A 22,742-nucleotide genomic window follows, 5' to 3' on the forward strand; every position below is an offset into this window, starting at 1 on the left:
GTTAAATGGTTTTAATGGTGCCCTTGAAAATGTATTTAATCTGTTAATCATTGGCAAAGATACAAATAGTTAGATAAGCCTTTATGTTCTTTGATCAATATTTTGTAATGAAATTATGTAAATACTATTTACAATGCATCACTTGTACATTCTCTAGGGAGAACAGGGCAGAATAGGAGATCCGGGTCAAACTGGTCCAGCTGGTGCTGATGGTAAGCCTGTGAGTACTACACAGTTTAATACAACCTCAAATTAACTTGAGCACGTGTCGTGTTCAATGCAGAATCCAGAACTGCAACATGCATTAACATTCCCACAAGTTTGTTTGGATAGAATTGTCAATGACAAAATTCACCTTACAAGAATTCTGGTGTTCTCATTATGAATGTAAGAATGTACAGAATGTAAGAGGATACAAGACAGTATGTCTGGTAATATGAGCTAATATGTGTCAGCAAATATACATTGAGTTCCAAAAGTCTGAGATCATTAATGACATTTTTTTTTTTTCTGCATCAGAAGACACAGTAGTCCAGCGCGCCGGCTACACATTGTCATGTTGTAAACAAGACAACATCTGTATTGCAAACCCCCAAATACACAATGTGGACAGTGAATAATTTTAGTTCAGATTCCAGTCGGATACACAAATAATCGGATTTTGAACGTAGCCTTAGGAATAAAGCAGAGTGTAGTCATTTATATTTACTAAACAGCATTGCAACTAGTTGCATTAATATAGAATTCATATACAATAAATGTAACTTTGTTGATTCATTTTAAGTTTTCAAATCATTCACTTGAAAACTTTTTTTATTAATTTGTTTAATATAAAATAGTTCTAATAGTTTTATGATCTGTCCTCCTGACAGTGATTATTTTTTTAATTTCATGAATAAATAGGATAAGTTAATATTACAAACTAGTTCTTTACATTTATTGTCAGTACTGGGCTCTCAATTCACATGGGTAGGGTACTTTGTACCATGTGTGTGGTAACTGTGGTCATACGCCATTTTTAACCTGTCCATTTTAAAATATTAGTTGTACTGTTGTGAGTCTTTTATATTGAACTCATGTTATTTTATTGATTTTTCCTTCAAACATATGACCCTACTGTTCACCCCTACATAAAAGTAAATATATATATTTGTTTTAGAATTGAACATGATAGTATTCATTTCTAGTACAGGAGCTCAATTACTGTAGGCGAGTTTGACAGTGACAGTGAAAGCTTTTAAAAAGAGTAGAGACACGGGTCACAGACACATTACATTTACATTTAAATTTAATCATTTAGTAGACAATTTTATCCAAAACGACTTACAAATGAGGAGAGCAATAGAAGCAATCAGTTTAATACAACAACAGGGCAGTAATATTCAAGTACTGTGACCAGTCCCAGTTAGTTTAGCACAGTACATGTAGCAAGGTTTTTTTTTTTCAATAGATATAGAATAGTAAGTGTTAGTATTAATGGGTCAAGTGTTGCTGAAAGAGATGCGTCTTCAGCAGTATCTTGAAAATGGCTAAAGACTTGTGCTCTGGTTGAGTTAGGCAGATCATTCCACCAGCAGGTAACAGTCCAGGTAAAGGTCAGTGAAAGTGATTTTGTGCCTCTTTGAGATGGCACCACAAGGCGTCGTTCACTTGCAGAACGCAAGCTTCTGAAGGGCACATAGGTCTGAAGTAGTGAGTTTAGGTATAGGGGTGCAGAGCCAGTGATTGTTCTGTAGGCAAACATCGGTGCCTTGAATTTAATGCGAGCAGCGATTGGCAACCAGTGCAATTTTAGGAGGAGAAGTATGACATGCGCTCTCTTCGGCTCGTTAAAGATCAGCGCGTCGGACGGGGATTCGATTAGAACTACAAACACAGGGGGAAAAAAAGTGTTAAAAAACTACAAACACGGCTGATATGCGAGTCCGACAGTTAAGTAGAGGTTTAGACATTATCAGTATCTAACCTGACGAAAAAAATATTTATTCAATGTTATCCACATTATATTTAATCTGCAACAGCATTGTGAACTTTTGTAATGATACTTTTAATGGCCATTAACTTTTAAATGCATCATTATTCAAATTGCAAACACAAGAAGAGAGTTCGACAAGTTCGAAAGACCAACGATTGGCAGATCAACATGCTACTACATTTCTCTCCAAAATGGTAGGAAATTAAATTAAATTGAATGTGGATGATTTTAACTGTCACAAGATGATTGACAGGGCTGTTTAAACAGTGGCAGGATGCACGTAACTAAGCGACAGAGAGATGTCCGTTAAAGATGACGCAGTAGTATGTCCCAAACGCTTTCCTACTCTTCTGCTACACACTCAAAAGTATGTACTTTTTCTTCACAAAAAGAGTACATACTTTTAGGGTAAAGTATAAGTAGGCGAATTGAGATGCAGCACAAGGTTCCTGGCTGTTCTGGATGGAGTTATGGTTGACAAACCTAGCTAAATGGAGAAGTTGTGATGGAGTGTTGGCTTGGCTGGGACCACCAGCAGCTCTGTCTTCGCAGGGTTTAGTTGAAGGTGGTTGTCTTTCATCCAGCAAGAAATGTCTGTCAGGCAGGCTGAGATGCGAGCAGCTACCTTTGGATCATCTGGTTGTAATGAGAGGTAGAGTTGTGTGTCATCAGCATAGCAGTGATAGGAAAAACCATATTTCTGAATGACAGATCCCAGTGATGACATGTAGAAGAGAAGTGGTCCTAGCACTGAGCCCCTGAGGCACCCCAGTAGCTAGATGTTGCGGCTTAGACACCTCACCTCTCCAAGAAACCCAAAGGACCTATCTGAGAGGTAAGACTTGAACCATTGGAGTGCGGTTCCAGAGATGCCCTTTGTCTTGAGGGTTGACAGGAGGATCTGGGGGTTAACTTTGTCAAAAGCAGCAGAGAGATCCAACAAGATGAGTACTGAGAATTTGGAAGCTGCTCTTGCCAGTCTCAGAGCTTCAATAACTGAGAGCAGGTCAGTCTCAGTCGAGTGTTCTGGTTGTTGTCCAGGAGGCTGTACTGTAAAACGAAGATAGAGACTTGGTTGAAGATGACCCATTCAAGTGTTTTAGCAATGAATGGAAGAAAGGATACCGGTCTGTAATTTTCTAGATGTGCTGGAATTAGAGTGGGTTTCTCAAGCAGTGTGGTTACCCGAGCCTGCTTAAATGCTGTGGGAAAAATACCAGTGTGAAGAGAGGTGTTGATGATATGAATGAGTGCGGGTACAACTGAAATGGAAATGGCTTGTATGAGATGAGTGGTGATAGGACAAAGATGTATCTTTAATTTCACCAAGCTGATCGCTCACTAAAAAGCCCCGCAGTCATCATGTTTTCAGGCCATTTCAAGTTTTATTTTGACATAAAGCGTGATTTCTAAGTGTTGTTTACTTAATTTTTAATTAGTCTTCCCATTAACGGCATTATTCCATTCATTCAGACTGATTTACACATGAAAACAAGAGGCAGGATTTATCACACAAACCAATCATATCCAATCATAGCACGATGGAGACACTGCCTCCTCGCATGTGACTTTCCCACATTCATTCTCAATTACCCTCCACTAAACTCAGCGAATGCTTTAGAGTGTCTGTTAAAACTCAATGGGCTCAGGGGAGGCAAGAGAGACGTGGACTCCTGCTGTTGCTGTTGGACAGTGTTACATTATAAAAACTAGGGCTGGGACAATAAATCGATGCATCGTGAATTCTCTCTTGAATCGATTCTGAGCGTATTTTTTGACAGCAGATGGCACTGCGTGCTTTAGAAAAAGCCATACTCTGCTTGCTTCCAATGCCTCGCACACACCACTTGAAACTTCTATAAAATAATCATTCATGAAGTTCGAAAAGGTTAAAGTGAATTACAAGGGTGTTTGCAGTGGGCTGTTTACATTAATCTTGCGTCATAAAAGTATTCTGAGGTGCATTCTCAGACTCAGCCGAACACACGAGCGCTCTTCTTTGTGAGCATTTGAGCGTGCGCTTAAAAACTAGCCTAGAGCGCCATCTGCTGTTAAAAACTAAGCTCAGAATTGATTCGAGAGAGAACAGCGATGCATTCGAAAAATATTGGAATCAATCCATGAAACGCGATGAATCGATTTATTGTCCCAGCCCTAATATGTGATTTATACACTTTTAATGTCATATTATCTTTGTTTTATTTTTGTAATGTGGATTATTTTCTCATCCAATTTTTTGAGGAGGCACTGCCTTCCTTGCCTCCTCGAAGGAAACGCCCCTGGTTTGTGGGCACTTGTAGGACTGCAGCTGCAGTTTTTCTCAGCATGAGTTAGTTTGACTGAAAAAATTTGTTGAGCATGAATGATGAATGACCCTCGGAAGAGCTCTGAACATTAGGTGAATGTGCAATACAACACCTGGATGCCATACTTGCAAGTCTTCATATCTTTATGAACACATGTCCACATTATGCACATATGCCTGCATGTTTAGTCAATAAACAGCAGGTTTTTAGTGTTGTAAAGCATATTTCACCTCATGTTTTCTCATTATACTTATAGTATTTGCAGATAACCTTTTCCACCCTCTTTTGTGAAAATGTCTATTGTCAAATAACTGTAAAGCTAACTGTTTAAATCAATAAAAGAATTCTATTGAGAAGAATCTTATGAATATATTGCCCTTTCAGTCTTGTCAATTGTGTACAGTCTTCTCAGAGAGGCGTGCAATATTCTCACAAGTCAACAATAGTTTCAAAAAGGTCTGAATTTAAAAAAAAACAAAAAAAACAAACAGTGGGGTTTATTTTATGTCCCAAAAACAAAGACATGAGTGTCATCGTCCAGCTGGAGTCTGCACAAATGTTTCACGTAGGCGCGTACAGACTGCACGCATTAATAATAAATAATACTCATGACAAAAATCTTCACATGAAATTTATCTCTTGAACTTGCTGTTTTAGTTATTATCTTTGTGTATAAAAACAATGTCCTTTTCAAAATAAATTTTACAGCGAACCAAGATCACAAGTTCACTTGTTACCAAAATAGTTCAACAAATCAATGTTTCCAGAACGAACATTCCCAAACAGCAAGTTGTGTGGGTCAAAGTTGTGGGGCAAGTTCTGTGGTTAAAAGCATAGTTTCTTGTTAGTGTGACGTGGACCTACATACAGATTACACTTTATTTCTAACTGTAAGTAACTTTGCAACTATGTCAACTAACTCTCATCAGAGTATTAGTAGACAATTAGGTTAGGGTTAGTAGAATAAGTTGACATGTAATTGCAAAATTACTTATAGTCAGTAAAATGTCTGTTGGGGTTATCAAAATAAAGTGTTAGCAGATATTAAGTAAAGACAGTCTACTAATACTCTAATGACTGCTAGTTGACATGTAAAGTAACTTATAGTTAGTAGAATGTCTAAAATATAACTATTGAAATAGTATTACCAATAGATCATGCAAAATAAGCAAGCTAATATGCAGTACAATCCTACCTTTGGTTCTTTTCAAACGTGACAGTAAGCAAACATTTGGTAACACGCTAGCAACAATAAACATGTTCCATAAAATAACAGTGGATGGGAAATGTTACTATATATATTCATATAGTATTCACATAGTCATCTAAAGCCATACAATAGGTATTGGTAAGAAACTTAGATTTAAATCGTTATTCAGCTAAGTCACGTGTTCATGCACTAACGTCTGCCATCATAAAGTTCAACACAAGTCACTTTTGAAGCTTACAGTAGTTTCAATAAATGCACATTATGGGCTTAGAAGGACTGAGAGTTAAAATTATGTGGGAACAGATCATAATCTGTGATGTTACTTTTTTGTTACTTGTTACAATTTGACCTTGATATTCATTTGTATGACTGTGGGTCAGACTAATATAAGACTCTTTCTTTATTAAAGGGTGTCCCAGGTTCTAGAGGAAGTCCTGGCATTCAAGGCTCTCCCGGCATGGAGGTATGAGTGCATGTGTCATAGACATACCCTAAAAAACGTCACTCTACACTTGATGATGCTACTTTTCAATCTCTGTTTGAGCAGGGCCCTCATGGAGCTGATGGACGTAAGGGAGAAAAGGGAAGTCCAGGGGAAGCAGTAAGGAGCTATAGATTTTTGTCCCTTTTATCCTTAAATGTACCATTTTCATTATGGCAACATATTTAGTCATCACATATTCACATTTGTTTTCATAAGTTTACTTATTTTGCAAGTTTTGCATGCAGATTATTTGACAAAACATCACAAGGATAAAATTAAATAAAATCTATTTCAAGATTAAAATGAAATACAGCAAATTAATCTAAGGTCATTTTTACCTACTGGCATAAACAAGTGATATTTAAAACAAAGTTACTTATGACAGCTCAGGAAAAATTAGCTAAAAAATATCTAAAATCTCAAAAGATTAGGTTCAAATCTTTCTACTTCTTGCCTAAACAAAGTCAGTTTCTCCCAGAAACCTCATGCATATTGAAGGGTTTTTTGTATGTTGGAGTCAATATTTGTGACTGACATTTAAGTTCATGTTTAAACTTCTTTAATGTACTGTACAGCTGTGGCCAAAAATATTGGGAGTGCCATCAATTTTGTGTTTCGCAAAGTTTGCTGCTTCAGTTATTGTGGGGTTGACTGACATTGTTTCTAGATTATTGTGCAGAGTGATCAGATGCATTTTAAATAATTGCAAAAAGCTTCATTGGCCAAAAAAAAAAAAAAAAAAAAAAATCACAAAAACACAAATTTCACTGTCATTTCACTAATCATATGAATGAGTACTAGGCAGGTGAAATCACTCTATCATTCTGATTGGATTATAAGAGCAGACTTGTCTTAGCAATGGTTACCTACAAAGAAAGAGGTGCAGCCATCATCGCTTTGCATCAAAATGGCCTCAACATGCAAGAAAATTGCTGCAAAGAATATTGGAACCCAAAGAACCATTTAACTGATCATAAAGAACTTCAAGTTGAGAAGTTCAGCTGCAGTGAAGAAGGCTTCAGGGCGTCCCAGAGTGTCCAGCAAGCACCATGACTGTTTCCACCTAAGGAGTCGGCAACAGAATCATGTTACCACAAGTGCAGAGCTTAATCAAACTTGGCAGCAGGTGGGTGTGAGTGCATCTGCACAGTGAGACCAAGACTTTTGGACAATCGCCTGGTGTCAAGACGGGCAACAAAGAAGCCACTTTTCTCCAAGAAAAACATCAAGGACAGACTGAAATTATGCAGGAAGTACAAGGATTGGACAGCAGAAAAATGATGTAGACTTTTTTTTTTTTCTGATGAAGCCCCCTTCCAACTGTCTGGGACATCTGGAAAATCGATTGTCCAGAAAAGAAAAGGTGAACTCTACCATGAGTCCTGTGTTGTGCCAACAGTGGAGCACCCTGAGACCATCCATGTGTGGGGTTGCTTTTCATCCAAGGGAGTGGGCACTCTCAAAATTCTGCCCCAAAACACTGCCATGAATAAAGAATGTTATCAAAACGTCCTGCAAGATCAACTTCTCCCAACAATCCAGGAGCATTTGTTTCTGATGATCCATGCATTTTCAAGCATGACGGAGCACCATGTCACAAGGCAAGAGTGATAATGAAGTGTTGAGGAGATCATTACACTGAAATGTTGGATCCGTGGGCAGGCAACTCCCCGGATCTTAATTCCAAACTGTGTTCAGTCCACAAAGATGAGTGGACAAGCAGAAGTCCACAAATTGTGATCAACTATGATCAATAATAAGGCAAGAATAAATCGCCATCAGTCAGGATTTGGCCCAGATGCTGATATCCAGCATGCCAGAGTGAATTGCAAGGTAATGAAGAAGAAGGGTCAACACTATATTGATTTTTTTTGCATATAAAAGCCTTTAAAACTTATTAAATGCTTATTATAGTTTTCAAGGAGAGGACTTTGTGAAACACAAAAATTTGTCACTGCCAATGTTTTTGGCAATGGCTGTACAACCTTTATATAGAATTTACTGAAATGATTTTTTTCAGTGTGTGTGTCTTTGTCTTTAGGGTGAGAGCGGCATTCCAGGTTTACCCGGGCCACCTGGCAAACCAGGTGAAAAGGTCAGTTTTAACCCCTTACTAGACACCCCCCATTTTGGCACGTGGGGCATAAACGACATACCCAAAATAAAAAGGTTGCTGCTCATAAGTCATTCTGGATAGACAAATAATCAACATATATTTATACACATACTTAGCATTACCTCTTTCCCAAGTGCCAGGGTCCACGCCCTAAGATAGTGTTGGATCCTGAGCCACAGCCGAAGCAGTCCTGATGCAACAGGTGTGAAGAGGGGAAGGCTAAATGGTTTTGTGTTCGTCCCCAAACCCCTTGTTCAGTTCTGGGTGTTGGAGGCATTATATTTGTTGCCAGTGCTGGCTTTGCCCCACCGGATGGGTGCGTTATAGCGGATAAAAAAACTAAACTAAAAAACAAACACCTTCACAAAAAGAGCACTTCTCCTCTTCTTCACAACAACACGAGCATGATCTTCCCGCCCCAGTGCAACAACCTGCCGCTCATGAAACTCCAGTGCCCGGTTGCATAAAGCACCTTAAGTTTTTCCCTTAAGTATGATACTTAAGGGGCGATGTCCCCTTACCTAAGAGAATAACTTAAGGGTGTTGCATATAATCTCTTAAACGGTTCTCTTAGGTAAGGGAAACATTTAAGTGTTTCACGACAGCGATCCTGGATTCACGTTATAAAAGTCTGTTGTCATAGATACGCAAAACACTAACACTAGCAATTTCGCAGTTTCATCAAATAAAGTAGGCTAGGATATCGGAATGGATAAAGAAAACAAAAAAAGAAAGCCTAATTGGACAGAGGAGGAGAAATGCATTCTTCTTGACGAATATGGTAAAAAAAAAAAACATTTTGAAAAGCAAATTAAATCCTAATGTAACTGCGGGAACTTGACTGTTGCGTTTAAATGACAGGAAAGAGCCCCCGCAACCCGGTGAACCACTATGCTGACAGACGATTTATGCACGTGGAAAACATCTCCCACTACCATCTGAAAACTCCCAGTTGCAAAAAAACGCAGTGCTATAAGCAGTTGTAACACCGCAGACAAAGAGTGGTTGCGATGTGTGACATGGTCAAGGTCGCCGTCTAGTTTGTTAGCGATGTCAAATATTGCGCGTCGATCAAATCGGTATTCTTGCAACAATTTTTCATCACTAAGCTGGTCCAAAGGGTTCTCCCTATCCCTAAAAATTCTTCTTGGCACATAATGATCTTCAGCTGGTTCCATAAATTCAGCCATGTCGTCTTATTTTTGTTCGCATTACTCTTAAGGTTACGATTTCCAAACCTTAAGTTATACTTAGGGAAATGACCGTTAAGGGGTTTTATGCAACACTTAACCCTTTTTAAGGGATTACTTAAAGGTTTAGTTCACCCAAAAATGAAAATTCTGTCAGTAATTACTCACCCTCATGTTGTTCCAACCCCGTAAGACCTTCGTTCATCTTCGGAACACAAATTAGGATATTTTTGATGAAATCTGAGAGCTGGATCACTCTTCCATAGGCTTCTAAGACATTATAACTTGCTGGCCCAGAAAATGTATTAAAGACATCGTTAATATAGTCCAAGTGACTACAGTGGCTCAATCTTAAGTTTAATACTTTTTGGGCGCAAAAAAACAAACAAAAATAATGACTTTATTCCACTTTTCATTTCCTTCTCTCTGGGCCTCGAGTTTTTTCACGTAGTGTTTTAGCGTAGCGCGTCTGTGTTGTACGTCACACGTAGGCTCACTATTGGCCGACGCTGATCATGTGTGTGATGCGTGTGACGTGCAACACAGACGCACTGCGCTAAAACACTTTAACACGTGAAAAAACTCGAGGCCCAGAGAGAAGGAAATGAAAAGTGGTATAAAGTCGTTATTTTGGGGGGGTTTTGCGCACAAAAAGTATTCTTGTCGCTTTATAAACTTAAGATTGAGCCACTGTAGTCACTTGGACTATATTAACAATGTCTTTAATACATTTTCTGGGTCAGCAAGTTATAATGTCTTAGAAGCCTATGGAAGAGTGATCCAGCTCTCAGATTTCATCAAAAATATCTTAATTTGTGTTCCGAAGATGAACGAAGGTCTTACGGGGTTGGAACAACATGAGGGTGAGTAATTACTGACTAACCCTTTAAGTGAAAAAACAGCATTTAAGGGAAATTCTAAGTGTTTATGACGTTTCACTTAAAGAAACCCTTAAGTAACACTTAAGTTTTTTTTTTCTGCAACACCCTTAGGTTTAAGGGAAACATAAGGGCGAACTTAAGGGAAAATTACACTTAAGGTGCTTTATGCAGCCGGGCACAACCCCTTGCCACCCGAAGCCAGACTTGGGGATTGAAAAAAATCTCCATGTTTTCGGTGCTGATGCGGTGGTGACGCGTTCATGTAACATGTAAGGGTGGCGCTGCCAATAAAGCACCTAAAAGCTGTCACAAAGAACCGGCAAAAGTAATGATTATGAATATGTCAAATATAGCAAGGAGACATTTTAATTGTTTATTAATAAACAAGTGTTTTCTGTGTCAGTGTCGGCTGCAAAGATGAAGTTGAGGATGCTGACTCACGATCTTCGCAGTAGTGAACGCGCCAGAGAGAAATGCACATTTCATACGGATTACATAAGCAGAGACCAGACTGTTTTCTTTCGTTTTTTAATTGTTCTGTTTAAAAGTAGACATTTCAAGCTTTCTATAGATATATTTCTCAGGTCTGTGAGGCAAGTAGGCTACCTTATACGCTGAGTTTCGGTTCATTTATGAGATGAGCTCCAGTTCACGCACCAGCGCCTCCATGTGGAATTATCTAACGTCTGATATATTTACTTCTTGTTTATTAAATCCAGGCAATTGGTTGATGAAACATTGATTAAAATTAAAATACAATTAATACAAAACAAAATTCACTTTAAAGAAAGGCTTTGTGCTTTCTGTTTGAGGTCTCTGTGAAAGTTTTAAAGCAGTCTTTTAGTGCCACTTTCAGAGCGGTCTCGTCTGTCCGTAACATTGTTTTTTCCTCATAAATGCGAACACGCAAAATAAAATAAAATGAATATTTTATGTTCTGTGGAGAGCCAACCCTTCTTCATCCGGTGGGTAGTATCACTTTTGGTTTGCGCAGTGTAATTCACAGAATTACTAAAAAATATTTTGCCACCTAAAAGTTAAAGATTTTTTGTGTCACGTCCGTAACGCATGTGTATTTCCCTCATATTAAATATAAAACGCATGTGTAGACTGATATTTTTCTAATATCTGGACTTTATTAATGGAGTATGGATATATAAATAGACGTTTCAATATATTGGTTTTAAATGCATTTTCTGAGAATTTATATTTCAAGTTTTTACTGCAAATGTCACATCCATAACGCTGGAATTGCCCAATTTGAAAGAATTTATCCTCAACTAGTTTTGTGGTGTGGGTCTACGTATTTTATGTTAACTTCAAGTAATACTAATAGTAATTTAAAGATGTGGTAGCATTGGATCTGGATGGGAAGGATAACTCTGGGAGTTGGAAGGGGTGTGTCGCGATTCTGCCTTCTCACACCGCGACACAGGTTCCATATCTTTATTTAAACATATAGCCTTTGGATCCTTACTGTAAATATGTAAGACTGAAGCATTTGATAACAAAGCAGAATGTATTTTAAAGAAAGATAACACAAGCACACAAAAAACAATTCCATGGTTTAAATGATAAAACAGTATAATGTTTCAAATGAAGACAAAGTTTTGTGTATCCTGGCTGTCAAAGTAGAACATGTCTATAACTTGAGGGGATGTTCGCAGATGCCAAATAGTTTGTAGTGACATTCATATATTTTTATGCGTGATTTAGAATTGTCCAAATACTAGTTGAGGTCACTGTATAACTTTATGTACCGGTTTGACTTTGAACTCAATTTTAAATAAAGGTCACCCAAATACATTTTTTTAAAATATATATTTACACTGAAAATAAATGTTTTACATTATGTTATGTTTTCTCACTAGGGATCTTTTGGTACTCAAGGTATACAAGGACCACCAGGCAAAGATGGGCAAGTGGTATGGTTACTTTCCTATTTTCTTAATTCCATACAGAGCATAGAGCTTCCCCTTTTTATTTCCAGCTCTCAAAGGAAGTTTTATTTATGCCTGTTGATATGAGAATTTGTTACACTTGACATTCAGGAAAAATTTGGTAAATACTTCTCTATGTCACCACCTGGGCCGGGTTTCCCGATAACGATGTATCTTAGCTCTTAAGAGCGCTTTCTACGTGCAAGGTTATGAACGCCCGCAGCAATTCCACGAGCGTTTCCCAAAAATGTACTTAACATGAACGCGCGCTCTATGTGCTACTTAAGAGTCGCTGTCCAGAATCGTATTCTGAACGTTTAACCTAATAATTGTCATCTGTTGTGGATTAGCAATCAAGACAAGTCTATATAAAACACCTACAGGCGGAGGCACTGACAAAATGGCTGAACAAAAAAACAAAAAAAAGAAAGAAAAGAAAAGATACCTTTCAAAAAGATGAAATTAATGTCCTTTTAGAGGAGATAGAGCGAAACAAAGATGTTATTTTTAACAGATTTAAAGGATTTATTTTATTTATTTATTTTGTTCATTCATTTAATTTTGATTAAAATTATTAGATTAAATTATTTCTATTTTTTGTTTTGTTTTCTGACCTTTTTAATTATTTAATTTATACATTAATTTAACCAACAACAAAAAAAGAGTAATAAAGTGTTCAATAAAGTACAATCAAAACCTTATATTATAATCACATTGCATTTGAATAAAGTTAAAGGTGTAATCTGCCGGTTGTCCTGCGGGTGTCCTCATAAATCTGTCTTCTTACGATGCACTTGGGGATGTACGATTACTCCAGAGCACTCGTAGATCTACGAAGATTTTCAAGTGCTACTTAAGCTACGATGCTTTTGGGAAACAGACCATAATATTAAGATCAGTCGTACGATTACGATCAACATAGGCTTACGATGCTTTTTGGAAACGCAGCCCTGAGCAGTAATGCTTTGTGGTCTTGTTCTAAGACTGTTTGTAGAAACACTGACTTTGGATTTTTACTATGCCTCAGCTCTTCATTGGACATTTGGATAAATATAATAATATCTTTCACAAAACAAATCTGTTAATGACTTGAACAGCATTGCAACCTCATTCGTTTGTTGTGTTCCAATAACTTATTGCATTAACTGACATACTGTCTGTCTTAGGGAGAAAAAGGGAGTAGAGGCCCTTCTGGTCCACTTGGATATCCAGGAGAGCCTGTATGTATATCACTGAATTTCTCTTAATTTTTGTAAGTGGTCAGTAATTATGCTTTAATGCCATTTGTGTGTGTGTGTGTGTTTATCAAGGGGGCACCTGGCAGGGATGGAAAAGACGGAATTCCGGGAGGAATTGGTCTAAAGGTCTGTACTGATCTAGTTCTTCTCACCGTAAAAAAAATGTTTATTGGCTTCCTTGAACTGTGAACATGGACCATTGAGAATATTTGGCAAGCTCACTTAAACGAGGATACGCAAGATCCTAAAATGCTGTATTATTTGACAGAATTGCATGAAAAATTATGGTAGTACAGAATCTCCTTATGGAAAGCCATAAAAAGGTTTGCACCATTGTTTCCTCTTTCATGCTGATCTACACTGTCTTTTTCCAGGCTTGCAGATGGCTTATATTAAACCAAGCTGTTCGTCAACATCTTGGTGGTTGCCTATATGATAAATCCTGGATTATATGCTTAGTTTCAGATATTCTATAAACATGCACTACTCCATTAAAGTTTAGCTAGAGAAAAGTAATATACGCACCCTGGGCAGCTTATCAATGTCTTTACATAATTATAATCATTATGTTGACAAAATTGCCATGATTAAGTACTCCTTGCTTACACACCTTCTTGTCTATCATACCCCTTGCTTTAAGAGACATTAATAATGCTTTGCAGTGCCTCATGTTCTCAAAGTCATGAGACGCCAAGATCTGCAAAACACACGGTTGCTTTCTTGATTTGATTCCCAGCAGATTCAGTGGCATGCCATTTTTTCCAGCATCTTGTTTATAATAAAAAAAGATGCATTTGAAGTGAAATGTAATGTTCTCCACATGAAAAACGTGCTCAGTTTTAGAACAATTATGTCTCCTGAATTCCTTTTCTCCTGTGTGTAGCCTATTGTCTGCATCACCAAATTGAAATACAAAAATATTGACTACTTTCCAATAAATTTCAAACACTCCTATCCAATAATAGTGCAAAGTTGCACTATTATTCTGACTATGTGATCTTTGTCTCTTCAGGGAGATCCAGGACCGCCTGGAATTCCTGGAGTGGATGGAAGAGAGGGACATCCTGTGAGTATATCTTAAAACAGCTAAGATCATTGCCAGGTGTTTTAGTGGGTGGACCGCATTGAAGTGCAAGCTGTTAAATAATACCAGGCAGCATTTGAGCATAGCAACCCGTGAGAAATACACTCTTTTTACTGCATCTAATACAATTTCCCAGTTTGGCTCACTGAATTGACATGATTTGAAGTCTTATTGGTGGTTAAGTCTTTGCACCTGGACAGGACAGAAGAATATTTCTATGTAGCCTTAGAAAAAACCATGAGTGACTCAGCAATGCTTTTCAACAGACTAGCGCTGGCAGTTGAACTCTTCTTTAGAGAAATGGGCTCTAAGAGCCATAGTTTTGTGGCTCTACTGGGTATAATGAAAGTCTGCTAACTGGAGCCATCTAGCTGGTCTTGGGATAAACAGCAAGCAGACTAAATGTATACAGTACAATGCCTCTCATTTTAGATGATTTAGTTCATTCTCAGCATTTGCTTCAGGATCTAGATTTTACATTGAACATCAAGTGGTTAACCCAACATAGTACAAAAATCGAATAAATGGTACCAGATCATTATTCTGGGGACATTGCAACCATTCAAATCCAGAAAACAAGCAATATCCAAAGTGAATTGCAGAGGATGGCTCCTTGCTCTTGGCCATTTTTACTAAAACACAAAAAAATATATCTAATAATCAATGAGTAACTGCACTACTCATCACAAAGTCTTTATACTTATTTAAAAAAATTAGTCAAGTAGAGAGAAAAGTGTCTAATATCTTTGATACACAGTAAATATAGTAAACACAGATACAAAGTAGCCAAAAAGATACTTAAAGGGGTAGCCTACTTTACCGCTGGCAAAATGGGCTTTCAATAAAACTTGACTGCCTAGACAATAGAAAGAGAATTTCACAAAAGCCTTGGAGCTGTCAAAAGGGTGACATGCAAAGCACGTCATCCAGCGGACTTCTGCTGACAAATAAACGTGAATTTCTTAGTCCAGGTAATGCAGAGAACGAGTAAACATTGTTCATACATATACTACTGATATTGTAACAATACAGGGTTGAAAATGCTGAAAAAGTTGAAAAGTTATGCTTTAAGTACAGTAACTAATTACATTTACTCAAATGCTTTACACCACTGCTAATAATAAGGCTAACACGGCAAAAAAAGATGTCCGCACAATTCGGCATGTTTCACTGCATTTCACAAATGAAACAATTGAAATGGCGCATACAACTTAAATGAGTTTTACACCCCAAGCACAACTATATTTCACAAAATTTTAAAGTTTGGAAATGTCAGTTCTCCTTTGGCAGACATTACTTTTGGTCATGTAATTTGGTCACTACAGTAATTAGTGAGATTCTATTGCAATTAAAGGAGAAGTTCACTTTCAAAAAAACTTTTGCTGATAATTTACTCACCCCCATGTCATCCAAGATGTCCATGTCTTTCTTTCTTCAGTCGCAAAGAAATTAAGGTTTTTGATGAAAACATTCCAGGATTTCCCCCCATGTAATGGATTCTATTGGGACCCAAACGGTAGAAGGTCCAAATGACAGTTTAAGTGCAGCTTCAAAGGGCTTTAAACGATACCAGACGATGAATAAGGGTCTTATCTAGCGAAACGATCGGTCATTTCCAAAATAAATAAAAAAGTTTAAGTTTTATAAGCACAAATGTTCGCCTTGCTCTGTTCTGTGATGCGCGTTCGTGACGTCACGTAATACGCAATTACGTTGAAAAGGTCATGCTTGAAAAATTTCTGTCCTGAAGAAAATGTTCTTTTTGGCTTTTTAATATTAAAACACCCAGGATACGCACACGAATGGGCATTTTAAACGATAAACTGACACAAATACATTTGAAAATGTGTATATGGTCCTCCTTCCGCACATTTGTAAACACGTCAAGCGTGACCTTTTCAACGTAATTGCATATTACGTGACGTCTTCAACGCGCATCACAGAACAGAGCAAGGCGAGCGTTTGTGCTTATAAAACTTAAACTTTTTTATTTATTTTGGAAATGACCGATCGTTTCGCTAGATAAGACCCTTATTCACCGTCTGGTATCGTTTAAAGCCCTTTGAAGCTGCACTGAAACTGTCATTTGGACCTTCTACCGTTTGGGTCCCAATAGAATCCATTACATGGGGGGAAATCCTGGAATGTTTTCATCAAAAACCTTAATTTCTTTGCGACTGAAGAAAGAAAGACATGGACATCTTGGATGACATGGGGGTGAGTAAATTATCAGCAAAAGTTTTTTTGAAAGTGAACTTCTCCTTTAATTCAGTTCAATTAATTGAGTTTCAGTTTAATTTTAGTACTTTACTGGCATTACAGAAACAGAAATATGTTGTCAAAGCTTGGGCATTGCACGGGTAATTGGTAATTGATAATTGGTGCTTAACTAGTTTGGGGGGGGAAATCATGCACTATATACATTAACACTCACTGTTAGCCAAGTTTAGTTTTTACATCTTGTACTATTCTTTTCCAAGGTCATTTTCAGTGACATGAGAATTTATGTCCTCAAAGCAATGGAAGGTACTTTTTGCAACAAGTTTCCATGTTCTTTTACTGGTCCCTGCAGAGCAAACTCAGACCAAACATCTGCTTCCGCTTATCATGGAAAATGCCCAAGGTGGCTTTGTTGGATATGCTAAAATTGTAAAACATTGTTTATTTTGCTGTTCATTCATAAACCACCAACTGTTTATTACTGTTTACTGAGGCTATTTAAATGAATACTACCTTTAGACCTTAAACAATGAATCATAAACATGCAATGGCCCCAAAAAGAATGATCAAAATTGGTAACACTTATTGTTGGTTCATGATATCTTATGCTTTACCTAATTGAACCTTATTGGAAATTGTTCAAGGATAATTAAACATTTACTCACTTAAATTAGATGATTTTCATTGCATTCGATGACAAACTTTAAAACTTAAAAAGAAAAACAAGAAGCAAACAACAACCCTTTACACACACTGACAATAGAATCCCCATTGGCTTGTAATTTTTTGTGTACTTGCCAGACTTAGCCGGCAGTGGCTTCTGCTTAGTCATAAAAGCTTTAATTCCAAACTAATTCTGTCATTTTGACAGGAATATCTCTATCTCTTTGCGTATGTGTCAGAGAAAGAAGCATAGAGTGTGCTGTTAGCTAAGTCGGATGCCTTCACTCAGTTTACACTGCGTGAGGCTATAACTTTTCTCTGAACTAACTTTTCTGAGCAATTTTTACAATGAATTTTAACCAAATGGTGTCAGTGTGATTTTAGTGTATAGCTGTGTTCGAAATCGCCACCTATACCCTCATTCACTATCCCCTATACATTACTCAACTAATTTAGTTCACTTGAAGGAGTGAATGAAAACGAGTGAGTAAATTCGGACACTGAGTGTGCCGGAAGGGCTGTTGCTTTTGCATAGCTTGTACTTGCTGTTTAATAATCATTAGAATTTTAGTAAACTGGCAGCTCCAGGAGTAATGAAAAGATTATCTTGAACTCTTGTCATGGATAAACCTTATGAAAACTATTTAATAATCAATTAAAAAGGAAGATATACCTGTATGATATTATGCTGTAGCCACAGCGGTTTGGAAAATGGATAGATGGATGATTCAGCTGCGGGCGCCATCTTATGGTCAGACGCGGGAATTCATTCGGTGCATGACTCATAGTGCATTATGGGTATTCTTTAGCTGTTGAGCGCACATCGCTTGTACACTCATTATTGAGATGCAATATGGGATTGAATGAGTGCACTCAGTAACGTCCACTATGGTTTCGAACAACACTACAAATGGCTGTCCCCTCAAATACTGCCCTATTTAAGGGTATAGGGGGCGATTTCGGACACAGCCCATGTATGAATGCAGTTCCCCTCAAGTTCACACAGGTGTCCTAGCAGGGTAACGGGTAACAACAGGTGTAGTTCCTCACATTAACTTTGGACATGTTTCACTAACTTCTACCAAACAAAAAAATACAGTCCAAATAAAACCTACTACTTTGATATATTTGAAAAACTTTGAAAAGTGTTGTTGAGTTAACTTTAAAATAAATGGCAGTTGTCGTTTCATGCGTTTGTCAAAATACGTTTGGGGCCACGCCACTGTATATGTTAGCCTATATTTTCCCACTGTGGATAATGTTCTATGCCCTGCTCAAGAAGGACCTGCCAATAACAATTTACAGCATAACATTTGCGGTACTGACGTCTAAACATTGTACTTGGCAATAGTTGCTTAAAACATTTATGCATTGATTCTTGTTTAACTTCAGTAAGACGATGTTCAGAAGGCACTGCCAAAATCCTGGCAGATGAAATCAAGACAGCTGTTTCTCAGTTTCTTACAGACCTACAGCACAAAGAAACAGCATATAAAGAAAGAGATGCAGATAATCAAAACATCGCTAGTTTTAAAAGTGTTGGGGTGGAGGGAGGCCTTTCACAATATGCACATATACCAGGGGTCTTCAACGTTTTTCAGGGCAAGGAATCTTAGGTATCGACTCCCGATACAAAATGTCAAACAGATCTACATATGAAGCATATAGCTTTCGATATTAATCGAAACCAACCCTATTGTGATAGTTATAATATGTTAAGACAATCAGAACTATGCACGTTGTTGTTGCACATGCATCATTGTCAGTATATTACTTTTCATTGTTAAAATTGAGATGTATGCATCATAACAAATACACATGTTGTGATACAAATCACAATCCATTGTTCACCATTGATATAATCACAATTATGCAAATGGATTTTAATTTTCATACATTTTAGCCTAATTTTACTGTCAGGTGGACAAGTAGACATTTACTAGAACTTTAGTTCCCTTTCAGTCGGGTAACGTTCGACTTAGTCGGTCGTATACCAACTGTATGGGATAACGCCTAGTGAGCCCGATCACTCTGATTACTCTTAAAATCAAGCCAACAAGCTTTGGCAGGTGCGTAATCACGCCCCGCCTTACCCTACGGGTATAAACACGGAAGTGGATGCACCTACCAGTTGTCTTTCGCTTTCGGAGCTGATCGGTTCATTCTGATGGTCTCTGAAGTAGTGAGTGCTTCACTTTCGAGTGTTGCCGCGGTTGTTCCCCTGTGTGCTCCGGCTCTGGTGACGGGTCCCATTTCTAAAAGAGCAAACACGGTTGTGATTTGTGTGTCTTTTTCAAGATGCCATTTCATCCGTGCGTTTCTGGGTGCGGTCGGTCTCTGTCGTCCTCTAACGGCCACGAAAGCTGTGTCACGTGCCTGGGCATTTAGCACGCTGAAGCGGCTCTTGTGGATGATTCATGTCCTCATTGCGGGGATATGATCATCTCGGTGCTAAGATTGAGACTCGCTTCCGTTAAACTCGGAAGTGTAGTCCCTGTGTCTTTGCCCCATTCTAGAGCGCCCCCTGGGTTAACCTCCCAGGGGAAACCTGGAATGCTGCAGGGTACGGGTGATCTGAGAGTTACGGTGAGGGGTAATCCACCCGGCGTGGCCCCGTGGATCCCTCCCGTTTCTCAGGCATCGCAGCCGGGGGAAGCTCAGCAGGAATGCGCCGGTCCCTCTGTGATGGACCGACCGGACATTTCTTTTGGGGCGACTCCGGACGATGGGATGTCCATCGCAGCATCAGAGGGGGAGCTTGATTTGACGGAGGAAGACTCCATGCTCCGTGCCATTGCCCTCCTCCAGGAGGGTGGCGACGCCGATGTTTGATCCTGAGATGACGGCTATGCTCAAGAAGGCCACCGAGGCGGTCGGGCTTGTGTGGAATACTCCACCGCGTCCCGAACCGTCTCGGTTGGATGATTGGTTTCTTGGAGAGGGCCGGTCTGGTTCTCAGCCCGCCGCTCTGGTACCTTTCTTTCCTGAAGTGCATGAGGAGCTCCATAGGTCGTGGAAGGCACCTTTCTCTGCCAGAAACAGGCTTGGTAGCCCCTCCTCCCTCACTACCCTCGATGGACGTGCGGATAAGGGTTACGAGGCGATCCCCCAGTGGAGCGGTCTGTTGCGATGCAACTGTGTCCAGCGACTGCTACCTCCTGGAAGGGAGACCTCGTCTCCCCTCTAAGGCCTGTAAGTTCTCGTCTGCTTTGGCGGGCAGAGCTTACAAGGCCTGTGGGCAGGCCGCATCTTCGCTGCATGCCATGGCGTTGCTTCAGGTCCACCAGGCCCAGGCACTCATGGACATGCACGAGAGTAGTGCAGATCGTGAGCTCATGGGTGAGCTCCGCATTGCAACCGATTTTGCCCTCCGGGGTACAAAGGTTGCAGCTCGCGCAATCGGTCTGGCGATGTCCACCTTGGTGGTCCAGGGATGGGATTTTGTTCTTGGAGATGGTACCGGTTCACTCCCTCCCCTCGGTGGAGGACCGGGGGGAGTCTTTGTTTGTGTATGTCTGTTCCGCTGCTGGCTCCCCGTAAAATCGGGGCCAGCGGTACCTACATTTTCAAAGAAAGAGCAAATTTCTTTATCCCTGAGCATTAGCAGAGATGAGCTGTAGGTGTGCAACTCAGGAGCCTGACATCAACAGCCACGTCTGTATCACCAGCCCTCATTATGGTGATTCGGTATCGGTTGGGTGTCCCACGCTATTTTGAGATCCTCTGAAACGAGGGAAACGGGTAAGTGCAATTACATGTACACGATTCAGTCTCGGGCCGCCTACGGGCCTTCCGAGTAGAGTCCCTGTTTACTGAAGTTGTGGTTGATGGTATCTGGAATTCTGTTGATTCACTGGTGTAGCGCCGTGAGGTGTTCCTGGCTGTTTCAGCTTTTTTCCTTATGCTAGAGACTCAGCTTCATTAGTTAGCAGTAATGCGTTCGAGGACCCGCTCATGCCTTCTCACGCACTCTGCTGCTAACTAAGGAGGCAGACCTGGTCTCTGAAGCTAGGTCTCTGCCTCCGAACCGTTGCCTCATTCTGAGTAGGTCTGGTACGCTGAGCCTTTTGGGGTGGTCAGTTGTAGCGCTGAAAAGTGTTCCTGATCGTCTCGATTGGTTTGTGTATTTTTGACTCGGCTAAGGCGATTCAGTTCGTCTGGCACCCGTTCGGTCTGGTGCTGCTTGTGTCACTATGTGTGCAGGTAGTACCATGACGAGTGTGGTCATCGCTTCCCACTGGTGAGGGTTGCGGTGAGGCCATTCCTCCAGCCGATATGGAAACGGGTCTCTATGGGATCCGTTTCTGTAATACTTGGGTTACAGTGAGTTCATTGGGATCTGTGTTTACTGTTCGGGCCTTTTTTGGAAGATAAAAAGTCCTGTTCAGTTTTCACACAGCAGGTAAAACTGTGGTCCTTCAGTGGTTGCAATGAAGGACCTGCTGGATCAGTACTTTGGGCTCCACTATTCCGCGAGACATGGGTCATCCCGTGCCTGGCGTCTGGGGTGGAGGTCTCGGTACGGGTCCTTACCCTACGAGTGCTGCATAGCCAGTGGGGTTCGCAGGTCAACTGAGAGGGGTTCCTTTGCTAAACGGAGAGGAACCTTTCTTAGTCTGGAGGTGAACTTGGTTTACATGTTCCTCAGGGGACATGTCCGGTCAGTGTTGGGGTGAGAAAGGGTCCCACTGATTAATTTCAGAGGCTCTAGGGGCATGTGTGAGACACAGCCATCCTGGATGGTTTCCTCCATGTGTTGACCGCTTCAACATTGACTTTATGACCAGATTCGCTAGTGGCCGTGGCAGAGTAGCACACTCACGTGGTGTGCTACCAAACCCTTAGCCGTGTACAGGTCTTGTTTTTCGTGTCAGCGACTCTAGACCAGATCTGGGGACATGAGCGCAGGGGCCATATATAACGGGCATGTAGTCAGTTAAGTTGGGTGTGTCAGACTACATTGGCGTCTTTTCGCCTAGAGTTTCAGCGAGGATAATTCAAGGGCTTCCTCGCTGGTCCAAACTCGCCTGCCACTACCTCCGATGAGGCTGAAGCTGGGTACGCTTCTCCACAGTAGAACTCTGGCCTGCTCAATCATGCCGCCTCAGGGCCTCATGATAGCAAACGCCATAAGAGAGTGGAAACCCCATCCCCCTAGGTGTCAGTAGGGAGGATTCTCGGGGCTGCACTGGGTCATCCGTGCTGCTTTGGGTATTCCCCTATCTTTTTGCTACTCACTGGGGATAGTGGTTGTATTGGAACGAACTGACGTCAGGGTTCACGCTAAGGGCGTTCCCCGGTGTGCTTTCTTGCACGTCAGCTGTGCTATGTCAGAATGGAACAGTCTTCAGTTGCCCCGTTCTGGCCCAACTAGGCTTATTCCTCGAGAGCCTTCTGACTTCCTCTGAGTCACTCAGAGATGGGCATCGATGGCA

General features: G+C 40.0%; 1 protein-coding gene across 2 annotated transcripts in view; it reads left to right on the plus strand.

The window, feature by feature from the left end:
* col21a1 (collagen, type XXI, alpha 1) overlaps nt 1-22,742 on the plus strand; it is an 85,506-nt gene that overhangs the window by 14,748 nt on the left and 48,016 nt on the right. For both annotated transcript variants that reach the window (XM_084092266.1, XM_084092265.1), the window contains exons 9-16: nt 158-220; nt 5,901-5,954; nt 6,039-6,092; nt 8,017-8,070; nt 12,034-12,087; nt 13,269-13,322; nt 13,413-13,466; nt 14,353-14,406. In XM_084092266.1, coding sequence (XP_083948392.1) covers nt 158-220; nt 5,901-5,954; nt 6,039-6,092; nt 8,017-8,070; nt 12,034-12,087; nt 13,269-13,322; nt 13,413-13,466; nt 14,353-14,406 — 441 coding nt within the window. The remainder of the gene's footprint in view (nt 1-157; nt 221-5,900; nt 5,955-6,038; nt 6,093-8,016; nt 8,071-12,033; nt 12,088-13,268; nt 13,323-13,412; nt 13,467-14,352; nt 14,407-22,742) is intronic.

The sequence above is a fragment of the Abramis brama genome (genome assembly GCF_963993115.1).
Source record: "Abramis brama genome assembly, chromosome: 19".
In the NCBI taxonomy this organism is placed as follows: Eukaryota; Metazoa; Chordata; class Actinopteri; order Cypriniformes; family Leuciscidae; genus Abramis; species Abramis brama.